General features: G+C 23.8%; 5 protein-coding genes across 5 annotated transcripts; 2 read left to right on the forward strand and 3 right to left on the reverse strand. All coding sequences in view use genetic code 6, as the record gives it.

The window, feature by feature from the left end:
- Positions 1 to 196: 196 nt before the first annotated feature.
- TTHERM_00086760 (co-chaperone GrpE) lies at positions 197 to 1,795 on the forward strand (the record flags this gene model as incomplete). The annotated part of the gene is made up of 5 exons (XM_001012724.3): positions 197 to 318; positions 477 to 769; positions 903 to 1,006; positions 1,067 to 1,310; positions 1,569 to 1,795. 5 exons carry the CDS (start codon positions 197 to 199, stop codon positions 1,793 to 1,795), a joined length of 990 nt encoding a protein of 329 aa, XP_001012724.2.
- A 966-nt stretch (positions 1,796 to 2,761) lies between these two features.
- Positions 2,762 to 6,157, forward strand: TTHERM_00086750 (kelch motif protein; the record flags this gene model as incomplete). Its single annotated transcript, XM_001012723.2, has 4 exons — positions 2,762 to 2,886; positions 3,095 to 4,659; positions 4,952 to 5,064; positions 5,324 to 6,157. The coding sequence occupies 4 exons, from the start codon at positions 2,762 to 2,764 to the stop codon at positions 6,155 to 6,157; spliced, it is 2,637 nt and encodes an 878-aa protein (XP_001012723.2).
- A 1,217-nt stretch (positions 6,158 to 7,374) lies between these two features.
- Positions 7,375 to 15,532, reverse strand: TTHERM_00086740 (transmembrane protein, putative; the record flags this gene model as incomplete). Its single annotated transcript, XM_001012722.2, has 11 exons — positions 7,375 to 7,617; positions 7,682 to 8,663; positions 9,395 to 9,897; positions 9,966 to 10,157; positions 10,222 to 12,240; positions 12,548 to 13,666; positions 13,723 to 14,103; positions 14,246 to 14,836; positions 15,001 to 15,126; positions 15,222 to 15,379; positions 15,436 to 15,532. The coding sequence occupies 11 exons, from the start codon at positions 15,530 to 15,532 to the stop codon at positions 7,375 to 7,377; spliced, it is 6,411 nt and encodes a 2,136-aa protein (XP_001012722.2).
- A 1,344-nt stretch (positions 15,533 to 16,876) lies between these two features.
- TTHERM_00086730 (hypothetical protein) lies at positions 16,877 to 20,576 on the reverse strand (the record flags this gene model as incomplete). Its single annotated transcript, XM_001012721.2, has 9 exons — positions 16,877 to 17,386; positions 17,458 to 17,663; positions 17,721 to 18,630; positions 18,753 to 18,947; positions 19,082 to 19,240; positions 19,476 to 19,721; positions 20,053 to 20,127; positions 20,182 to 20,355; positions 20,517 to 20,576. The coding sequence occupies 9 exons, from the start codon at positions 20,574 to 20,576 to the stop codon at positions 16,877 to 16,879; spliced, it is 2,535 nt and encodes an 844-aa protein (XP_001012721.2).
- A 1,857-nt stretch (positions 20,577 to 22,433) lies between these two features.
- Positions 22,434 to 24,058, reverse strand: TTHERM_00086720 (hypothetical protein; the record flags this gene model as incomplete). The annotated part of the gene is made up of 2 exons (XM_001012720.1): positions 22,434 to 23,905; positions 23,959 to 24,058. 2 exons carry the CDS (start codon positions 24,056 to 24,058, stop codon positions 22,434 to 22,436), a joined length of 1,572 nt encoding a protein of 523 aa, XP_001012720.1.
- Between the last annotated feature and the right edge of the window lie 783 nt (positions 24,059 to 24,841).

Genomic DNA, 24,841 nt, shown 5'->3' on the forward strand with positions numbered 1-24,841 from the left:
AAAAGGTGGAAAGAAGAATGAATATTCGTTTCGATTCTTCTAGAAGAATTGCTTAATTAAACTAGTTAAATACAGGTCCCTAGCCTACCTCAAATTAATTTTAATTAAAAAAACATTTAAAAAAATAAAAAAGAAAATTTTATTAATTTTACAGCAAGAATTTTATCGAATATTCTTAATTATAAATCTAAAATAAATGAAATCATTCGCTACTTTAGTCATTAGAGCTGCCAAAACCCAAAACATTGTCAGTACCGCCTTGCCCAAGAACCTCTTGTAATCAAGAGTCTGTGCCTTCACTTAGATTCCCAAAAATAAGTAATTTTTCTCTTCTTTTATTCCATACCATTTAAAAAACTGAAGAAATCTCCCTTCTAATCAAACTTAGGGTTCATACATTTATTCATTTAAGACTCTTTTTTTAACAGATATATTTTTAAATAATATTTTACAATAATTATTTTATAATAATAAAGCTTCTGGAAGAATAACGGTTAAGATAATGAAGTTAAAGACGAAGAAGTTGAAGAATTAGAAAAGTTAACCAAGCAAAGAATGGAAAGTGAAACAGCAAAGAATTAACAATAACAAGAATAAGCCGAATTGAAGAAGCAAAAGGAAGCTGAAGAAAAGGCTAAGAAGTAAAAGGAAGATGAAGAATGGCTCAAGCAATAAGAACTTAAGGATAAGAAGAGAGAAGAAGAAGTCAGAAAGATTCGTGAAAAGGATGCTGAAAAGAAACTCCCCGAAAGTGTTGAATTATTGTTAAGTAATCCTTAAATTTTTTACTTTACAACTTAGATTCATGATATACAAACAATATGATACATTTATTAGCTCATAATTTTGTTATATTCAATCAAATTTTAGCGTTTTTATTAATAATTTGTTTTAACTAAAAGAAATGGAAGGTGAACCTGCTAAGAAGAAAATCTTACACTTATTTGAACAACTCAAAGAAAAGGCTTAAACTTTAGAATAAGAAAATAAGCTCCTAGCTGAATAGGTAAAATCCTCAACAATAATTAACTTATGTTTATTTATAATGCTTTAAAAATATAAATAGAAAACTGCTTATCAAACATAAACTACCACCTGGTAAGAAAAAGCTAAGGAATTACACAATATCACAGAAAATACTTTGAAAGATATGGAATTGATGAGAATAAGATTAGAAAAGGAAAAAGAATAAACTAAAATCTTTGCTATCAGTAAGTTTGCTGGTGAAGTACTTGAAGTCAATGATAACATTGAAAGAGCCCTCAATGCTAATAAAGAATTAGCTGGAAAAGAAAATGGTTTGTTTGAAGGTAATTTATTTATTTATTTCTAAATTATTACAAAAATAATCCTGCAATTAATCAATCAATTAGACTTTTATTTGTATCTTGCCTAATAAATCAAGCTAAATTATCTCCCAAAAGATAATTAAAGGAATATATAAATAAATAAACAAAAAATTAATTGTCAAAAAATTGATTAATTTCTGTTTTTATTTTTTAATCTTTTTTTTAGCTTTCTAACTGGATGAAATAATTAATTAATAAATCTTTCTAAAATAATCTTAGGTACAATCATGACCCAAAAAATCTTAGAACAAATCTTATAAAGAAATGGTATTGTTAAACTTAATCCTGAAGGTGAAAAGTTTGATCCTAACTTCCATGATGCTCTCTGCCAAGTTCCTGATCCCACCAAAGAATCTGGTAGCGTTGCCTTCGTTGCCCAAACTGGTTACAAAATTTACGATAGAGTCTTACGTCCTGCTAAAGTTGGTGTTACTTACAAGAACTGAAAACACCATAATAATTACTAGAATATTAGTATTAATTGAAGCTTTCTAAAATAAATTATTTTCAAAAATAAATTATATTTATACATAAACCATTAATAATTCAATGTAATTTAAATGATCATAAATTTTAAACACCAACCAATCAACCAAAATAATAATGATATTAACTAAAACTAATAAAATTATAATATAAATAAATAAGTAAGTAAGTAAATTATCAGTTTTATTTAATGTTAATATTTGCATATTCTCATTTTTGTATTAAGACATGAAGCTATAGGCTTAATCTAATCTTAAACATCTTAAATTATATTTCTTTTTATATAAAACTAAATATTATTCTTTAATCAATACTATAATCATTCATATAACAACTCTTATATTAACAAATTTCTTAATTTTAATTGATATGATTATCCAAAAAAGAAATATTATTTGTACTTTTTGGAAATTAATTTAATTGAGTTAAATTACATCTTATTTATTTAATATCAACATTATTAATATTTTATATAAAAAATTATATAAATTAATTAAATTTTAAAACTAATAAAAAGTATTAAAAAAAAGTATTTTGTTTTACTTGAAAGTATAAATTTTTATTGATTTATTTATAAATCTAGAGTTATTTTTCAACTCATTTTTTTGTATTTTTTTAAAGCTTTTCTTGTTTCTTTTCATAAATGAGAGAAATTCATTTATTTTTGTAAGATTAAAAAACAAAGTATTTTATTATCACAACTATTATATTATAATTAGATTTTACGATATTTAGTAATTGATCAAAAGCAAAATTTCAAGCAAAATCTTATGTTTTTATGGAATTGGTATGATGTTGATGATGATAATGCAGGCAATCATGAATTTCTTTAAACTGGTCAATATTAAAATTAAAGATGAAAAAATAAATGAAGAATTTATTTATTTATTGCATTTAAAATACACACAATTTGATAAAGTGAATGAATGAAAGAATAAAGAAATGTCAATTATTTATTGGCTAGCAGGCAATTAAAGAAAAAGAAAAAAATAAGCAAAAGGAATAAATAAATAGAGTAGAAGCAAACAAAAAATAATCTTAAATTATAGGTGTATTTTAGTGTTTAATCGAAATTAATTAAAATTAAGATTATTTGTGATAATATCATAGGAATAATAGGAATAAAAAGCTTTTAAAACAATTAGTTAATTCTACTAAATAAATACCAGGAAAAGAGAGTATTGATTGATTGAGATAGATTGTTAGTTAACTGTAGGTTATAAAAAAGTAGCATATTAAAGAAACTAAATACATTTTAGCAACATCTTCATAAAACTGAGTTAATTTTCTGGGATAGACCGCAGAGAGAGTGTGGGGAATAATCTTTTATTGTCCAGAAACATCACTGGCGGTAGCAATAATTCTCCTCGCAATTCTCCATTACTTAACCCTAATCAATCAGACAAACTACTTGTTCCATAAAAGTTAAAGCTAACAAATTAGCATTCATAAAATAACAGTCCAAATCACTAAAGGATTGCTTCAAACAACTTATAGTTAGGATAAAGCATATATTCGAATGATGAAGCTATGAAAAATCAATCTCCTACTAGTAACAGTGGTTGCATTAACAACTAATTTAGTTTGTTAAGTTAGCTTAGCCCTAAGAATGCTAATTAAAATGGAGTAGCTATCAATGCAAATTAATTAAATTCCCCTAATTTAAACCTTTAAAAGATGAGCAGTGGCAACAATGATTGTGGCAGCAGTGGTAATCAAGCAATTAATCCTAACAGCAGCTCCAACAATAATGGCTCAAATAACAATAATAACAATAACAATAATAATAGTAACAATAATAACAATTGTAGCGGTAACAACAGTAGTGGCAAAGCTAATACTTTATCAAACTATACAACTTACATTCCATATGATAAAATGCTTTAGGGAATGGAAGAAGAGGACATTCTTGACACTGATGGTGGAATAGTTTTTCAGCGTGTAATTGATAAACAATACCATATTCGATACACTTAGATGATGAAGATAGTGAAAAGTGATTAAGAATACTAAAATATGCTTGATTAAATATAAATGTATTAAAGTATAAAACACGAGGGCATAATCAGCATTAAAAAGTGGTCATGCGAGTTGTTCCTCGACAAAAATATGAAGCGCTCTCATAAATTTTTAATAATTTTTGATGGAATCAGTGAGAGACTCGATTAAAGATATCCAAATAATGGAAAGAAAACCCTTTTAAGTGCTTTTAAAAATGATGACTTTAGAAACTTTGTAAATATAATTCAAGCTGTTCAATATCTGAGCTCAATTAAAGACCCGAACTTTACTATTTCTCCTTTATTACCATGCAATTTTGCCTTCTCTTATGATAACACTTTCAAATTTATTCCTTAACCTTTCTTAATTACTCCGAAAATAAAAGAAAGAATGAAAGAATATGAAAATATGTACGCTCCTCCTGAAATAGTTAAAAATTTCAAGTTTTACAACTAAGAGAAAGCTTCAATATTTTACATAGGAATGAACCTATTGCTAATGCTCACAAACGAAATCAAAAAAGAAGCAAACACAAGTCTTATTGAGCAGCAAAGATTGTTAGAATTTATTAAAAAAACATATTGCACTGATCTTAAAAATGTAATTGAAAAAATGATAGCTCTTGACCCCAACGACCGCTACAGTTTTTCCTAAATCGTAGCTTACATTAGAAAATAGAGTATTTACACTAGCATTGAAACTATAGTGGCCGACACTTTTACAAACAGTGATGACTATGATTTCTTTGCCCATTCTGGATTCATTCAAATTTAGCAGCCGAAATATAAATTTATTGCCACCGTATTCCCTTTTACTAAAAGACGTAATTTACATTAAATTTTCGACATAGTTCATTCATTCATTCATTCATTTACTCATTTATAAATAAATTTACTTCTTATTACAAACAAATAGCAAAACGAAAAAATAAAAATTTTATTCTAATTTTCTATATTATTTTTACATTACTCTGTTCTTGATTAAATTTATCTCCAAAGAAATAAAAAAAACATTCTATAATTCTAATTTCGGTTTAAAATTTATATTTTTTATTCACTCTATTAATTTCTTATACAAAATTGAATAAAACAATTTTAACATTTTAACAAAATTAGTTGTTCAATCTAATCTATTTGATGAAAAAAGAATATTTATTGAGCAGCTAGATCTAGACGTCGATATTCTAATCCCGGATGATACAGCTGTTCTTACAGGCGACAACTATGAGGTGTTTATTTATTCATTTTGTTGATAGTTTTCTTATTTCTTAAAATATGAACATAAATTTATTAATTAATTATATTTACCTATTTTAAAAACTTAACCAGCTTTTGGATCTATAAAAAACAAACATTTAAAAAAAGAATTTTTAAAGGCTAAAATTTAACCAAATAAAATGTGATAAGTTAGAATTTTTTAAATTAATTAAAAATGCGTTAAGATTAAAATTTATTAATTGGACTTAATTGATTTTTTATATTAAAAAGGTATGGCTAATAGGAGGCAAATAAAGTAATGCAATTTATTTACTCAACGATGAAGTACCTACGCTTACTCCTTTGGCTCAAATACCTTGTTAATACTAAAGATATGGGTTTGGATACTGTAATTTCTCTTCTTAATACATATTTTTAGTGAGTGGATATGTAGATAGCGACACTCGCTTGACTACTCGAGTTGATCGCTATGATGTTGCAACTAACGAATGGAAATAAATGGAAAATTGTATTTTCGCAGCGAATGGAAGCACTATTGTTGTGTTCAATAATAACACTATATACAAATTCGGAGGTAAAAATGACGAAGGGCAAATTATTGACCAACTAGAAAAATATGACATCTAAAATAACAAATGGGAAATTCAAAGTTTTAGAATTTAAAAGGGTAGTGAAGATATAGCATTTTTTAAGTCTCTTGCAATTTAAATAAATCCATGCTAGATATTGATTTGTGGTGGTTTTGTCTTCAATAAAGAAACTAAAAACCGTGAACCAAATTATAACTTCCACTTCCTAAATATAGACGATAAAGCAGTTAATATTGATAAAGCACGCAAGCAAACGTATGCAGAGTTCTCTAAAGCGCCAAAAATTGTTTTCCCAAAATCCAAGCAAAAAGAGCAAGAAGAAGATATTTAAAATAAATACGACTATAATTACATTAAATTAAAACAGTAGCAGCTTAGAGAAATTTAAATAGATTGTTTGGTCATGGCTCAAAACAGCATTTGGTTTGTTTAAGCAAAGAATAAAATGTCCAAGGTCTTGTACAAATACAACCATCAACAGAATGTTACAGAGTTCAAAAAAATTAACTACTGAAATGAAGTGAAATTTAAAATTTTATAATTTTATAAAGAAAGCCAGCCAAAAACACTCTGAATAAATAAAAAACAAACAAACAAATAAATAAACAACTAATGATTAATCATTAAACCAAACAAAAAAACTTATCTCTCTAGTTAACTAAATAACAAAGCATCTATTTCTTTCATCTGAAATAAAATTTAAAATAAGTATTAATTTAAATAAATCCTTTTTATATTCACAAAATTTAGTGATACATAAATAACTTAAAACAACATTCCAGTCAAAATTACATATTTACCACCTAATATAAAATCTTCATAGTATATTTTAAATCAACCATTTGTCTGGCTATATATTTTATATAATTTGTCAAGTGTATCCATCCACATACTTTACTTTACTTTCAAATATCTTACTTTTTTAAATTTTAACATTTTATCTTGTTTGATGCTAATTTCAGTAACCACGCTGAAATACAATTAATAGTTTGGGTAAATTTTAAAAGACGAATTTCTTAGGTAATTTTCATTATTTTTTTTGTTTTTATCCTCATTAAAAAGCATATTAAATTTTTAGTCATTTTGAGGTGTTTATGGATTTAAAATAATCTTAAAAAAGTTATATCTCTGGCCAGTTTAATATTTTAAAAAACATCATATAATAAAATATAGATTGAATGATTTTTACGAAATTAATTTCAGGTAAATTAAATAAAATTGTTTGATTTCGAAATTCTTATTTTTAATATTAAAAAAATTTTTTAAATTAAAGTTTTGAATAAATTGATGATAAAGAATTTTCAACTCAAGAAACTGTACTTTAAAATATTTATCTATCTCTTAGAAATCATTTATTTATCACTCAACTGATTTAAGAAATTAAATAAATAATAATAATTTAAAATTAAGAAAGCATAAATTAATGGGAATTTATAATAATAAAATAATTAAATACATAGTTTTATAATTAATTCATTTTTTTAGAAGCAAAAAGAAACAAATTAATAAAGTTATAACAAATATAATGAAAAGCATTTATTGTAGTACTAAACACTATTTATTTCTACAATAAATATTAGGTAAAAATTAAAACAAACTTTTGATTTTATATTATGAAAGTATTATTTATTTATTATTTTTAAAGAAAGAGAAAAATTATTTTTACTAATTTTCAAAAGAATTTATTAATAAGTAACTAAATAGAAATTTAATTTCATTTTTTCACTAATTTCATTTTTGTGCTTGCTTTTTTTATTCAGCAGTAGTATTTTCAGCCTTTTTTATGTCAATAATAGAATTAGGAATGTATTTATCTACTGAGTATTGTATATTTTAGAGCATGTTATTTCTATAAAGTGTAAGTTAATTATTATATTCGGTTTATTTGTTTTTCTTTATTCTTGACAAATAATCAAAATCTAGTTAGGAAATTGTTGTGGGTCTAATACTCATGAACTTGTAGAATGCTTTCAACTATTTGAATTTTTAAATTAAAAAAATCATTTCAAAAGAAATTATTAATATTATTTTATATTACCAGTGAAAGAATACTTGATGCAATAGAAAGCATAACTGTTAAATCGTCTTTTCCTTAGTCAATTACGAAAGCTGCTTACAAGAAAATTTAAATAACATCTTCTAGAAGGAATTTTTAAATAGAATGCATTAATCTATTTGATATACTCTATCCTGCTGCTGTTGGAAATAAGAATCTGAATAGGAAATTATTTGGAACAAAGGAAATATTATAAGGAGCAACTGTATCTAGAATGTTATTCACTGCTTCAAATTCAACCAGATTTGATACTTCACAAAATGAGTTGATTTCATGAGTGTTTAATACTCTTCTTTTGTCTTTAACAATCGCAACGTATATGTAAATTAGAAGTTTGAAGATGTTTACTAATAGTTGATTAGCAATTACCACTAAACTGATGAAACCGATAACATACTCTTCCATTTTAAAGCAAATAACAATAAAACAAACATCTGAATATAAATCAAAACGATCTATTTAAGAAAAAGCAAGCTGCAAAATATAAGAAACCCACTCAAGTAAAGATTATCTTTCTTTGAAGAATCTCTTAATTTTGCTCATAAAAGATGTGTCCTCTTCATCCACATTCTCAACGTCAATTAGTTAAGGAAGAAGGTGTCTTATTTATTTGTAAATATAATGATAAATTATAACCTCAATTATAAAACTAATTCCAGCAAACGCAGCATAAACATAATGGGATTACCAAGCCACACCAGGTTTTGTTTTTACAAAAACACCATAGGCTTTTGTCATAAAGTAAGGACATCCAATTAAAATAGTATAATAAATTATTGCCAAAAAAATCATTAGGTTAAAATAAAATCTCTAAGTCTTCAAGTTATTATTTAGAATTGGTATTGTCTCATCGAATTTATAAACTCCAGCTTCTCCACAAAAGATATCTAAAAACGCATAAGCAATAGAATCGAATGCTTTTAAAATGATATTCTTCCTTTTCCTTCCCATGTACAAAGACTCCCTTTTTAATAATATTCAATACATTTATATTTAATACCCTCATTGAATTATACTTTTTTTACAATTTTTATCTTTCATTTTAAAAATATTTTTCAAAATTTTACTTATATAATGAATGAATAAATGTAGTAATTTGTTTGGATTTATTTAATTATTTTTTGTTAATTTTTTAATTGAATTTATTTAACTTAATATTTTTATCTTTCACATTTCAAAAAACTTTTAAAAATTTTACTTACATAATCAATGATTAAATGAATGAATGTATGTAGTAATTTGTTTGGATTTATTTAATTATTTTATGTTAAACTTTTTATTGAAGTTTTTTTATTGAATTTATTTAACTTAATTTTGCTAAATATTTTTATCTTTCACATTTCAAAAAACTTTTCAAAATTTTACTTACATAATCAATGAATGAATGTATGTAGTAATTTGTTTGGATTTATTTAATTATTTTATGTTAAACTTTTTATTGAAGTTTTTTTATTGAATTTATTCAACTTAATATTGTTAAATATTTTTATCTTTCACATTTCAAAAAACTTTTCAATATTTTATTTATAAAATGAATTAATTAATGTTTTAAGGAATGAATGAATATGCTTTGAATTTATTTAATTAGTTTATGTAAAACTTTTTTGTTTATTTATTGGATTTATTAAACTTAATTTTAGTTTTGAAGAAAAAATTTTTATTTATTTATTTGATTTGATTAATTAATTAAATTACCTTAAGGAGAAAGCTATTCCATTATTTATGAAGGATTGAGAGGAAAAGTTAACGTTTGCGTATCTAAAATTTTCATTTGAAGAAACAATTGAATATATTGCCTTGAGTGCATTAATGGAAACATTATTTAATTCTAAGGATTTAGGAGGGAAGAGCCTTATGAAATTGATTAATCTTCTTTCTGAGAGATTATAATCTGCTAACTCTACTTATCTTAGATCGTAGTCTATTATAATGCTGTCAATTTAAGCATCTTTAAATTTCAAGTATAGTTCATAGACTTACTGAGTGTCTAAAGAGTCAAAAAATCTATGCTAAATGAAATAAATTTGTTTAAAAATTTTTGGTTCCCTAAAGTATTCAACAACTTATTGATTCAGCACAACAGCTTAGGGATTTAAGGATTCATTTTTTTATGATCCATCTGTAAAATACTTTTGCATAAGTTTGATTGATTCATAATCAAAGCACAAAATATGTGCAGTTTTTCCAGCTGGTATATCCTGTTTACAAAAAAATTTTATATTTCATCAAAAAATATTAGATTAATTAAAAAAATAAATATTCTTACAACATCTACTTAGTTAGCCTTCTAGTTTAGCTTATAATTAAACTATTAATTTATAGGTTCTAAGAAATCCTAGACAAAATCAAGATTCATGTGGGGTATACCATTAACAAATTCTTCTGTTAAGCAATTATTGAATTTTATTCTTTGTATTTTCTCACTTGTTAATCCCTTTTTCCACTTTTCAATGACAGCCTAGGTTTTATTTAATTAATTATGAAGATTATTGAAAATAATAATTTAAATAATTTTTATTTACAAACAATGAGTTTTCTTTGAGCTCCTTGGTAATATTTATGACTGGGAAGCGATCAGGATTATTTTATTTGAAGATCTAAACTATTTCATAAAACCCATAAACACATTTTAGTTTACAATTGGAGTTTTGAACGTAAAGTTTGAGATATTCACTAACAGCATTCTAGCTATCTAAACTTAGTGAGTCGTCCAAAAAGATTTTCTCAAAATTTCGATGCTCTTAAATAAAATCTTTGAAAAAGCATTAAATCCAAATTGAAGCATCTATGCTTTTTTGAAGCTCCTTCATATGCAATTTCTTAATTCCAAAATTACTTGAACTAAATTTAATTGAGAGCTTTCTTAATATTTCAAATTCTTCTCTTAAAATTAGGTTTTTACTTAAATTTAAATAATCAAAATTAGATTTTTGTTAAAACAAAACTTTTTCAAAGAATACTCTCCAGCTCTAAGTTTTAAGCTATGTATTATTGGATATGTCCAGTTTCTTAAGGTTTATTTATTTATTTTTTTAATATTCTGAACAGAAATCTTAAAATGCTGATTCAGACATGAAGCAATTTTAAATATGAAGTTCTTAGAGTGAAGAACAGTAGCGAGCTGCATATTTTAAGATGAATGTTGTGGCTATTGAGTCTCTTTCTTCACCGCTGTATGAAACTCCAATTGTTTATGATAAATTGAGATAATTTAAGCTCTAATTTTTAGATTTATTATTCTCATCTAGATAGCCTTGGCTTAAAATTTAATCCCATTTTTACTTTAAAAGTTTTAATTATTCTTACTCTTTTTCTTTAGTATTTTATTCAATTGCTTAATTATTTTCATTATTATTTTCTGTAGCATTTTCTTAATTTATTTTTTTCTTGTTTTTTCTTATCTACTCAATTGATTGAATGCCAATATTTGTTCCTAATAAATCAATTTTTTTGAGCTTTGTTCCAACTGTGTTAGCATAAACAATAGATGGGAATAGATCCTCAGATTTAACATTTTAGTTATGCATAGAGAAAGTTTCAAGCTGTTAGCTAACATACTAAATAATTTAATAAAATTCTTCATCTAGACTGCTGACTTGTCCTCTGATTCTTAAAATCTAAAGTTTTTTAAGGGTCATGCAATAATTTTAAATCTAAGCAAGTGGTGAACCTAGAGCCAATTTTATCGTTAGTTCCTCTAACGAATGTATAATATTTGGAGGAATTTAATCTGTAGCTATTTCAGATGTTTCACAATCTATAGTTTTAATTTAAGAGAAATTAGAGTTATCTAACCCTTTCAATGAATCAACTTGAGGATTTCTCTTAATTTTGAGAGTTTAAAGCTCCATTGGATCTAAAACATCTTTAAAAAATTCTAGAATTTCTTTGGTAATTTTGCAATTATTTATTTCCAAAGCTTTTATTTTGCATAACTAAAAGTTAAAGAACAATTTATTGAATGCAAGTTTCCACAAAGATAAAGTCATATATGAATTTTCATTAAACTCGATGATTTTAAGCTTAATTAAATCTTTGTGCTATTAAATATATTAGTTGATAACAGAAACTATATTCATCCATCCCTTATGCTCTATGAAAGTCTATGAAAGGCCTAAGAATTCTACTTGTGACCTTTCATTAATAATCAAGAGTTAAAATATATCTTACCACTAATTATTATCTATAGAGCCCGTTCCCTTTAAGTTAAGGTACTTTATCAAGAAAACAGGAAGCTTACCCACTATTTTATACTCAGTAAGTTTTGAGCTGTATTTCTGTTCTAACTTATAAAACTCTTCCTTAACATAAGCAGCATCAGCCTATTCAATCTATATCTTTTATTTCATCTATTCTTCATAGTCAACATTTTCAGATTTATTTAAAATGTAAGTACTAATAAACTGCTTCCAAGCATTCTCATCAATCTAATCATTCTAAGCTATGTTGAAGTTAACAAGTTAGTGTCTGTCCGAATTTTCAAAAAATCCGTCTTTTTCAAGCATAGCTTTGTATTTCACGATATTTTCAGCAAACATTTGCTATTTATTTTTTACAAAGAAAAATCAATTTAACTTTATAACAATTTATTAAGATTGCATCTTTATTTTCAATTTTATTCATTCTAACAACACCATTCAAATTTTAAAATATTTATTTTTTAATATTAAACAAGACTTCGTTCAAAAAAAGGCCGTAAAAAGATTTGTATAATAAATACATTCAAAATTGGGGTAAAGGTGATGTGAAATAGAAAATAGTTTAAATCAAAAAACATTTTCATAATTTTTTTTGATTTCAAAAAAATTTTTATCAAATTTTCAATAAAAAATAATTCTAAAAAAATACCATGGACTTTGAGTCAAAGTTGCAATTTTAAGCATTCAATGTCTTTATTTATGATTTTTTAGAGAAAATTATAGATTCCATAATATTTTGCCACTCATATTATTCAAGTTAAGGGTTATCGTTGATAGTAAGCTCAAGTAAAGGATGCTTGAAACCTGGCTGATCTTGGAAAGCCTGGCTAAAGCTCATTGTGATGGGTGATACTATTGTATCGTCAATTTTGCAGTAGCTTATATCTAATGATTGTAAGTTCTTGAAAATACCACTTTAGAAAAGTAAATGAGATAAAACAAACCATCCTTCAGAACTTATGTTTACATTTCCTTTGAATGATAATTTTTTCACATTTGAAGGTTTAATTGAAATGCTTTTATATTTGAGATACAAAAGCTTTAAATGTTGGTATCTTAAATTACAGTAAGAAAAGCTTAGATCTTCAAGGCCAGGACATACTTAGCTTTATAGGAAAAAAGAAGTCAAAATAGCTAAAAAATCCTCTGGTTAGCTGAGAATATTTCTATCAAAATAGATCTGTTTAAGCTTTAAATTCGATTGCTTGTTCTATAATTCATTTAATTTTTATTAGATTGTTTTTACTTTTTCAGCAGTAAGTGTATTCTAAAGAGAAACTTTTTCTAAGCTAAAACATTGATCATCAAATAAGATTAAATTTACTAACTCTTTGAAGGTCTCTTCATCTAAATCAGCAACCTAATTTAAGATAAAGCTTTTCAAATAACTATTTTTTTTTGCAGACTGTTAAAATTGTTAGCCTAAACTAATAAATCCCTATAATTTATTTTTATTTAATCTATTTCCTGAAATATCAATACTTTTAATTTTAGATTTATCTGTAAAAATCATGTGTTAAGCCAAAAGCGTGTAGCTTTCTTAACCTAAATTTGGATTATTCTTAATGACAATCTCTGCTAAATTTGTATCATTTGAAGAATAACTTTTCAAAATCTCAGTAAATATTTAATCAGTAATTTAACAATTCGATATGTCTAATTTCTAAAAGTCTCTAACCTTTTCAAAGATAAATTTAACAAACTAGCACAACACTTAAGAATTTCCGATGCTTGGATTTTATCTAAGCACAAGCTGCTATAAAGCACACTTTTATTTAAATTAAATAAAATATTAAATATCTTCTTGATAATAATTGTAAATACATTAGAAGTTATTGATGAAGAAAAGGCTTTGTAGATTGCCTATAACTTTCTCTCATCTAAATCACAGCTCTTTAATTCTAATATTTCTAAATTATTTGCAGTCAATTTGAAAAACCCTCCAAAAAGGCTTTCCCATCCTTAAAGAGAAATTTAATTGTTTTTATTAAAGTAGAATTTCCTAAGTGGACAATTATAATTAGTATTTCTGACATTCTTATAAAAACTATTTATCATCTCACCTATTTTGATAATTTCTTCATCCTAGAAATAGCAATTATCTATTCTTATACTATCAGTGACAGAACTCTGATTGCAAATCAGACATTTAAATATCTTTATCCATCCATTCATTTAAATATTATTGTTATCACTAATATCAATCTAAATATTTTTAAATATATAAAAAAAATTTTATTTTTCTAAGCATTAAAATCTCAGCAAACAGTTTAAATAAAAAATTGTTTTATTAAGCAATAAATTTTAAATAAAGTCATTTAATTTTTATAATGTTGAAAGAAAATACCTGCTTTATATTAAAAGAGCTTGTGAATAAATTTATAATTGATTTGTCGTTTAGTTAGCAAGAAGATAAGTCAATGTTCAAAATACTTTTTGTTCTTTTTAAAAAGCTAAAAATAGGAATCCAGTTTTCTTGCATTTTGAGAGTAGTCTTTTTGAAAGATAAAGTTGTAATGTCATCAAAATTCTCTCCTATTAGATATTCACCCAGATTTCTGAGACCAGCTTCGTTTTTATCTGAAAAGCATCCACCAAAATTCAAAGAATAGAATAATCTTTATGTATTAGTTTCCTCCAAGTGAATAGAACTTAAGGTATCACTGCTTTATTTTAAGAGTTGTCTATTTCTATTATTTAGAGATGTTTCGTCTAAAGATATGTATAAACCTTCTCTACTATTTGCGTTTTGTTTCTTAGTTGTTATTTTAACATTACTCTTAGAAATTAGATTTGCAAATTAATTAAACTGATTTTTTGTCAACTTATTGATTCCTGGCTATACTTTGACGTCAAGCATTTTTAAATTTTTCAAATCAGTGAAGTTGAAATCATTAGAGACAAACAAATCTTTGAAATCAAAGGAGTCTATTGAATTCTAATTTAAAAAGTAAATTGTATGATTAATAATTTATTCAACACCTTTTTTAATCAATTTTTTGTAAAACAAGCTTCTTAATAAATTAAAATTTCAATATATTAGATTTCTACTTTAATTGCTTTAAATATTCACTAAAGAAACTAAGATATATTGATTTTTACCTTATTCAAATAGATCTTTTCAAGTTGATCCCTTCTCCACCAAATAATATTTCTAAGTATTTGAATGTGATCTCTATTTAAGTTAGAGTTTTATATGATTATGAGCCTTAGTTTCTTTACCTCTCTCTTAATTAAAATGATTAATAAAATGAATTAAAATCGTATTATTCCATAATTATTTCAAATATATTGAATAAAAAAATCATATTTTAAATATTTACTAGATTTAGCTCTATTCTCTTGAGATAATCTACTTTAAATGCTCCTTCAAAATCTTAAATAACTATACCTTGTATCTTAGATTTATTTTTCTGTAGTAAAGAAATGAGCGAGCTCATACCTTCTTCGTCACTGATGCATTGCTTATCAACAATTAAACCTTATTATTCAAGCAAATTAATAAAGAATATTTATGGAAAAAAATAAATATTATACTGAGTATTCCCTCAACTTCGTTAATTTTTTATCCCTTATTATCTTAAATCTATGTTAAAGTATATTTAGACATATTTCTTTAAGTATTAAACCTCATATCTTAATTGAAAAGATTTTTTTCATCAAACTAGCTATCAGCAATTTTAACCTACACCGCTTAGGTCTGCTAATGATTCAATTAGTGTAATTCATCCTGAGAAAGATTGAATGCCATTTATTAAGGAAGAATTAAAAATATATAACAAAGTTGATAATTTGTGAATTTAATAACAAATTTAATTTGTGTCTGCTTATTAAATAGATATTTAAATAATTATTTCTTTGTTTATAGAAAGATTAAAAACTAAATAATTTGCTAGATTCTTTTTCATAAATAAATTGAATTTGTTAAAGATTTAGTTATCACTTCTTAATCTGAATAAAGTCATAACGCATTTACTGTTCGTTGTTTGTAAACTATTACTATAGTTTTTATTTTTCTAGTTGACCACAATTAACAAGTCTATTATTTATTACCTTTTTACATATTATCTTAATCATTTAATTCATTTTGAAGCATTAAATTGATATATAATATCCAAAAAAAATTTTTATCTTTTAATATTTAGATACAAAATAACTTACTCTTTATACCTATTGTTAATTTTAAATAAAGATAAATGAATATGATGATATTAATTTGAGTTCTATAAATAAATAAATACTGAGTAAGATATAATTTATTTAGTACATTTATAACATTGATATAAATAAGTTATAATTATTCTTTTTAATAGACACTTTTTAAATGAATTAAGCAATAAATTTTTTTAACTCTTCAAAAATACTTTGATTGGTGGTTTAAAAAAGAAAATAAAATAAATATTTTAAATTATATTTTACTGCTCAAACATATAGTCAAATTCTTAATATATAACATCACAAATTAATTTATATAAAAACATAATCTAATTTAATTAAATAAGTCATATTTAATACTATATTTATCATATATAATCAAATCTAATAATCAAATTTATTTAATCGGTTAAATATATTTATTTGTAAGTATGAATTTATTATAATATTATAAAGAATTTATAAAATAGAGCTAATCGATTATTGACGGATGGATGGATAGATGATTATGAGAATTAATAGATAAGTGTAGATAGATGGATATAAATTAAGTAAAAGTAAGTAAGTAATTCAGTTAATTTGTTTATTTATTTATTTTTGTATTTATTGGTTATTTATAATAAATTAATTAATTCTTGCTTTTTAAATAAAATGTGAGAAAAGCCAATCTATTTTTAATTTAATTAATTTCCTATTATTTTTATACTTTTTTACTTATTTTTCTTTATTTTAATGTACAGAATTTCATTTAAAACTAATCGCATATTTATTTATTTATTTGTTTGTTGGTTGGTTGTAAAAAACTAGTACAGTCAATAAATTATCATTTTTTTAAAAGAGAATTTATTGGCTTTACACCTGTTGGTTTTCCTATATTACTGAAAGATTGCACATTTTAAGAATTGACTTTAGTATTGCCTAATTTAGAGATGCCATTAGACTAAGACTAGCTGCCTATGGTTGGTTTTATTGTTGAAACAGAGCTGCTACCGTTAGATGGTTTATCACTTTTCAAAGGCAATCCATTCGAAACAGTTAATTTTTTAATACCATTTGAGGTAGAACTGGAAGTTACTGGTATTGTTTTCTTTGGGGCTGTGCCATTGCTCATTAAAGGAATATTTGTAATAGAACTATTATTTGACTTAGAAGCTGTTATTTATTTTTAATTTGTTGTTGATTAAATTGATCTCTAACCTGAGTTATTCCTAACTGTTGTGGAGGTTACTCCACTTAAAGATGACCCACTTTAATAATTCTTCCTATTTTGAGAACTAGCAATTAATGAAACTTTGTTGTTTATAGAATTAGGTTTCTCACTAAACTTTCTATTCTACTTAATTTAAATTGATTTATTAATTTTATATTAACAATTAAAAAAACTATAAAAATATAATTTTTTACCTTTATATTTGTATATTCTAACACATCTAAATCATCACTAATGTAGTTAGATGATTTACTAGATTCATAATTTATATTAGTGATTGGGATCACATAATTATTTACTTTTTCCATAAAATTAGGGTCTTCTTAGGTTATATCATCACAAGCTTTTTGAGTTAATTCCTAGACTTGCTGGTCTTTGTCTGTGAGCAGGTTTTTACATGCTATTGTTAATTTGAAATTTTAACAATTCAAGTAAATAAATAAATAAATAAATTTACCTTCAAGTAATTTATTAAATTAATCTTTATCAGTTGGAGAAGTAATCGCTTAGAATATAGGAAATAAGATTTTTGCTAAATATTTTCTTAGCTGAGGAACTCTGTCCATGTGATAATTTAAAATATTGATAAATTTGTAGTTTCTAAATAAACTTTAGTCAAACTTTTCTAGCAGTTTTTCTACAAATTAAACATAAGATATTTTTTATTAGTAAGAACGAGCTAGGTAAAAGTTGTTGGAAATATATGAAATAACTGCGTCTCTATCTTGTTTATTTGAACTAAATTCAAGGTAATTTATAATTGATTATAAAGATGATTTTCTTATTTGGGTGCTGCCTTTTAGCATAGCTTAAAATATTATAGGAAAATAGAGGTCATTCATTTCAAAGGAATCATAAAGACTAAAGTCTTGTTCTATGAAATTTATTACTAGTTGGAGGAATCTCCAATTAGGACTAGATATTTCTTTCTCTAAAATATCTAAAAATTCTTTCAAAATTTCTGAGAAAAACTAGCGATTTGTCTTAACATCTTCTTTGTAATATTCAAATATTTAGGGTAATATTTTTACAAATTAATTTTTTGGTTGGCTTGCTTCATCATTGATAATAGCTTTCATGTGTAACTTAATTTAATTTCTAAATTCAGCTTTACCAACAAATTCAATAATTTAGCAATAAATATTTATAGCTTATACTCTAACACTGATATCATCATCTCTCAGAAGCATATTGTAATATTATTTGCTAACATTTGACCAAATCTTTTTTCCATATACCTAAAGCAGTCCAGGTAAATTATATAAAAAGTTAACTCTAATTTAGCTTTCAGTGCTTTCACAGTACTCTTAAAGTGTAGCAAAAATAACAGTTTAATTAGCAGGCTTCTAATCGAGTATATTTCTCATCTATTATTTCATTTAAATAAAATTAAAAATTAATTTTTAATTTATTTCTAAAAATTTTTTTTTTCTCTGCAAATTTTCTTGAAATTTTCCAAATGAGTTCTAAATAAATAATAAAATGTTACATTAAAAATGTAAGGACCTATGTAACGCGAAAATGTGAGTTTGACTTAGTTTTATTTTGTGTTAATCAAATCGAAGAAGAGAATTTTAATCTTGTTAGACTTGAAATTCTCACTCAATTTATCTAAAATCCTTGAAACAATCTCAATAGTATCACATTTGATTTAAACATTTTGATCTTGCAAAAATTCAAGAAGCTATTTTTTAATTAAAAAATATTTAACTTAATAACTTAGGAGGAGTTTTATAAATTAACTGAAATTTAAATTAATTTGATGAAACGAAATCAATAAAATTTTCTAATAAATAAATAAATCAATCAATCAATTACCTTTTCGTTCCAGTACTTTTCGAGCTCTTCTTTTGGTAAATACATAAAGATATATTCAATTACATAATTCAACAATCTCTATTTGATTTCAGATTCTGCAGTTTATGAAAATAGTTATGCTATTTCTATCATTTAGTCTCTCACATTGCCTTTCTTTACCTATTTCAAACAAAAATGTAAATAAACTTATTTATTGATTGGCTGATAGATTGAATGCAAACTCAAAAGAAAAAAAAATATATATAAATCCTTTGATTAAGGTATATCTATTTACTTATTTATTTATTTTTCTATCTTATTTCTTTCTAAAAATTATTTGTAAATTTATGATTAATAATACTCCCCAAAATTAACTAGAAGAGGAGTTAATAAATACATGGTAAATATAAATTACCTTCATCAAAATACCTAAAATTCTCATGGATGTTGCTTTATTGATCGAAGGTGATGTTATTCCAGAAAGCTTAACAAATTCGTCATTTATATTCTTTTCATATTTTTAGTAGTTTATGTTGCTTAGAAAATTTTCGAAGACTTAAATCCACTCGTCTATGATTGGTACTTGTTTCGATCTAAGCATTTGCATCATTGTGTCGAAAATGATATCAACATTCTAATTTCCTACTAATTGAACTAAATCCTTTTTTTTAATATATATTTTTTATTTTAGTGTTTGTTTTAGTTGCACAATGCATTTTTTCGCTTTTAAAGCATGCTAAATAATAGCCAAAAAATTTTTCTTATCTTTATCCATTTTGGGTAGATTTCTATTTTTAGAGTATGAAAACTTTAGGCAAGGAAATACTATTGTAAACTACTTATCCTACATCTAATTCATTAATATTTATCACTGCCTGAATGACTGTACCTAAACTTATTAATGACTTAGAGAGTTTTGGTAGTTTATGATCCAAATTTATTCCTTATCAAAAATATTTAATTAAGTTTAATGATGATTTGCAATTCAATACTCTTTCTGCTATTACTGTCTTAAGACATTTGCCTGCCTCTATTTGTGTTTCTGGTGCTTGATTAAACAAATCACTCTATAAAATTTAGTAAAAATATCTTCAGTATTTGGTTTAATACAATAAAAATACAATCAGTGCTTCTATAATTGGTATTGAATCTTCATGCTTCCAAGAAAAATAGTTCTTCAAATTGCTATATAGGGCACACTTTTATATGTCATCACCTGATTTCAAAATTTTCTTAACTCTTTTCAACTCTCCTAAATTATCTTCTAGCATGTATTTCCTAATTTCTTCCTCGCTCTATTTATCATATGCAAATATATATTAATTATTCCATTTACTGAAGGTAATTAATTAGTAGAAAATAACATCATTTGACAAATTTTGCTTTTACTTCAACCATTTCATTTCTTTGACAAATAAATAAATATGGCCAATAATAATTTCTTATAAAACGTTACCTTTTCTTCATTTATAAATTCTTTTCCTTCAAAGAATGTGCCGTATTTATCTTTGCCCATTCTAAAATACCTTTATCTCTCTCTATATATCTATCTACGAAGCTAATTAATTAATTAATTAAATAAGTAATCTCTTTTATTTATATTATTCAAAATTTCCTATGAATAAATTATTTATGATATCAATTAATATTTCTTTTAATTGTTATAGTTTGAATAAAGATTGAAGCAAATAGCCACTGATTTATTTGTTAAATTGATTAATAATTATTTAGTTATTGGCAGACTAATAATTAATTAAATAAACAAATAAATAGATTGATTGATTTTATGATTTTTATTCATAGAATGATAAGTCAGCATTTATTGACACTTAATTAGTAGCTCTGCATTTTTAATTATTAAATAAATTTATGCAAAAAATTGATCATTTCCACAAAAATTATGTTAGATTTTTTTTTGTGTGTAAATTCCACAGAAATTTTTCAATAAATTTGTTGGAAATCATACATAACAAGATTGAAATTAATGTAATTTGGATTGTTCTCTTTCTTTTTATATTCAAGTTTATATCTTATTTTTGATCAACTCTATTACATAAAATCTTTATTTTGATACTTAAATCTACTAATATATGCCAACTAATTAATTGCCAACCTTTTTTTATTCAATTATACATTTTATTAAATAATTTTAATTTTTGCTCATTACTTAATTATAGATAGTTAAATTTGGTATATTTAATAAATTTGATAAATTAATTTTTACACAATTTCCTTTACTTTTAAGCTTTTTGTAATTTAAAAAAGGCTTTATTATCTTTATAAATAAATAAATAATAAAATTTAGAAACAAAATTGGCCAAAATAATTAAAATCAAGTTTTGAAATAATTTGAAAACAAGTATCTTGAAAACCATTCAATTTCCTAAGTGTAATTTAATTTTTTTAACAAAAAATCCAAATAAAGTATTATAAATAAATAGTGAATTTAAGAAAAATTTGTAATATTCCTGCTAAAAATAACAAGTTTTTTTCAAATTTAAAAATTTTCAGTCATTAAAAAAATCTATTAGAATATACTATCAGCCTTTTTTGTATAAATGATAAAAAATATCCTTGTAACTTATTAATTTTAAGTATCATAGTATGTTTCTAATTTAAATTTATTTTTTTTAAATATAAGGTAAATACTTAAAAATTCTAATTAAAAATATTATCAATTTTTATATAAGTAAAGGTTCTTTAAATAATTTATTATAAAATATATTATTGGCAATAATTAAATTACTCTTTTACTATTATTATTTTTTTATTTAAAAGCAAATATTTAAAATTATTTTGATAAATTTTGAATAATTTAAGCTCTATCTATTTCTAAAACTTTCATTTTTACAAATTTTAATCAAATTAAGGAAGATTAATAACAAACAGATATCCATCCTTTCATTATTTCAATATTTCATTTATTTGATCACAAGATTATATAGCAAATTAATACTCAAATAATGATCAATTTTAATTAACTTATACAATATATTTTTAAACCTTAACAAAACCACAATAAATTTAACAGCAAAAATGATTTTTTTAAATTTAAAAAAAGATTTATCTAAATTTTATTGATAGCTGTTATTTAATTATTCGAAATTGATTAAGAAAGTTACCAAAATATTATTTCAAAAATAATTTAAAAGCATAAATTATCATAAAATTATTAATGAATTTTTTTATGGAAATAGAATATTTCTAGTTGATTTTATTTATATATAGAATGAAGAGTTTGTTTTTTGATATTAATATTAAAAGATTGATATATACTTAAACAAAATGAATATTCATTAAATAAATGACACTTTATCAAATTAATTACATAATAATTAATAAATAAGGACATTTTTAATCAGCTTAATTTAGGTCAGATATTTATTCTATTTTCTTTCCCGTTTACCATCTTCTTATTATTTCCTGCGTTTGAAATAAGAGATGCATCATTCTTGACATTTAAATCCCTACTGTTTGTCTTTTACAACTAGAGTTCTGCCTAATCTGGAACAGGATCTAACAAAATTGCATGTTACTCATAGTATTCCATTAAAACTCTTGGGTATCTATCTTTGAGCTCATTGAATGCAATATAGGCAGGTTAAGGAACTGTACCAGAAGGTCTAGGTTTAAATATAACTTTAAAGTAAAGACTGCTAGGTAAATCGACATTATTTCCTATCACTTTCTGAATTCTTGTATAAGGAGCATGCTTCAATATTTTAAGAGGAATGTCTCCGTTGTTGAAATTACCATATTTGCTAGTATCATCTACAACTACTTATGCTGAATAAGCATTGCTGTTTAATTCGTTTTCCAGAACTGGATCTCTAAATTGAAGTTGACTTTTGTTTTTTGTTTGTACAACCTCCATTGTTTTATTGTCTTCAATAGGCTTTGGTAATTGCTTTTAAGATATATAACTAAGGTTTTGATCTAATTTAGTTTAAATATACTAATCTTAAGAATTTGTTCTACGATTTTTTTCATAAAGTTAAGTTTATTTATTTTAAACTTAACTAATTGAATTAACTTAACCAATTGCTTAATTTTCAACCTTCTTTTAATGTTATCCATTACCATTTAAGTTATAAGAAAGGCTTTATTTGTTTTGAGAGTTTTAATTATTTCCATTAGATGATTATTTTTACTAGCTTTAATGCTATCCGTTACTTTACAATAAATTTAAACTCTAATTAAGATTCAATAATTAATTTCCATTATTTTGTTATTGGTTGTTGTGATTGTGCTATAATTAATTATTACTGTTTCCATTTGTCTTCAGGTAATTTTTTTCAGCTAAATTTTAGCTACCATTTTGAGGTTTTTCTAGATTTTCAGCTAATTTAGGACTTCCTTAAATCTAACAGTTATTGTTTGAATTTAAATTAGTTTCAATTAAGCTTTACTAATTCTACGTAATTTGGTTATCTGATATTCCACCATTGATTTTTTTAGGTGATTATTATGGTGCACTTTGAAATTTCTCTACACTAGTTTAATTGTTAATTACAGAAGGCTCTTTTTATAGGTGGTTTTATGCCTAAGAAGGCTCTATTTATTCCTTAGTATTTTCAATGTTATCTTTTTGAATTAATTGAATAGGATTAACTTAAAATGGAGGTAATTTTTTCTTAGCATTTTAGAGCAAAGCAACTCTAAATATCAAATCACTCATTTTTCTTTCAAATCCCCTCATATTGTAGACAACATTTTCTAGATTTTCTACTGGCTCGAATGAACTTTCTTCAAAAGTATAATTTTCCCATTTTACACAATACTTAATTTAACCATTTTCAAATTTTTTTCCATATAAATATTCAACATTGTATTCTTCTTCTATGGCTATATTAAAATAAAAAAATTTATTTAAAAATAATCAAAAATCTATAATTTACGATAAACCGGTTGCTCTTCGTCTTCATCATCATCAACCACATGCATAGTTCTTTTCTTTACATTCTATTTTTGACTTCCTTCGTATTTTATCTTAGCCATTTTAATTAAGTTCAGAAGATTTTAATTTATTTTAAATTTTTTTTATTTATATAATTTTCTGAAATAAATTTTGCTATAAAGAGAAAATAAAATATAGCTAGATAGCTAGCTAGCTAAGTTTCAGCAAATTTTTAGATTCTTTGGCGAATAATTAAAATTTTATTAATTATCTTTTGGAGAGTTTTAATGTAAATTGATAAGTATATAATGATAAATTAATAGTAAGATTTTTAATTTTTTAATAAAATTGATTAAAGAAAGAAGGTAATATTCTAATTAATTAATTTATTTAAATTCAAAATTTAGATAATTTGTCAAAATAATTGAATTAATTTCTAATAAATTGAAATAATTTAGTTTACATTCAATAAATTAAATATTTTTCAGAATAGAATTTTAATTTTGTAAAATTCTTACTAAATTATTCAATCTATTAGTAGTATTTAAATTATTTCTTGTTTAATTTATATTATACACACTTAAAAAATCCTGAAAATTTCAAAAATAAAAAAATAGAGTGAAATTTACTTAAGCGTAATGTAAATTATAAGTTCTAACTTTTAGCTTCAACAAATGTATTATTTGTTGCTGATAGCTGATTTCTTTTCTCATCCCATAATAAATAGTAAATAAAATGGAGATTAACTTGATTGATTTTATATAATAGGATTCTTTATAAATATTTTAATTTAATAGCTTAAGCATTGTTTGCAAATATTTAATTTATAAAATATTTTAAAACTAAAATTTCTTTAAGCAACATTTCATAATCAATAAAATTTA

The sequence above is a fragment of the Tetrahymena thermophila genome (assembly GCF_000189635.1).
Source record: "Tetrahymena thermophila SB210 genomic scaffold scf_8254697, whole genome shotgun sequence".
NCBI lineage: Eukaryota > Ciliophora > Oligohymenophorea > Hymenostomatida > Tetrahymenidae > Tetrahymena > Tetrahymena thermophila.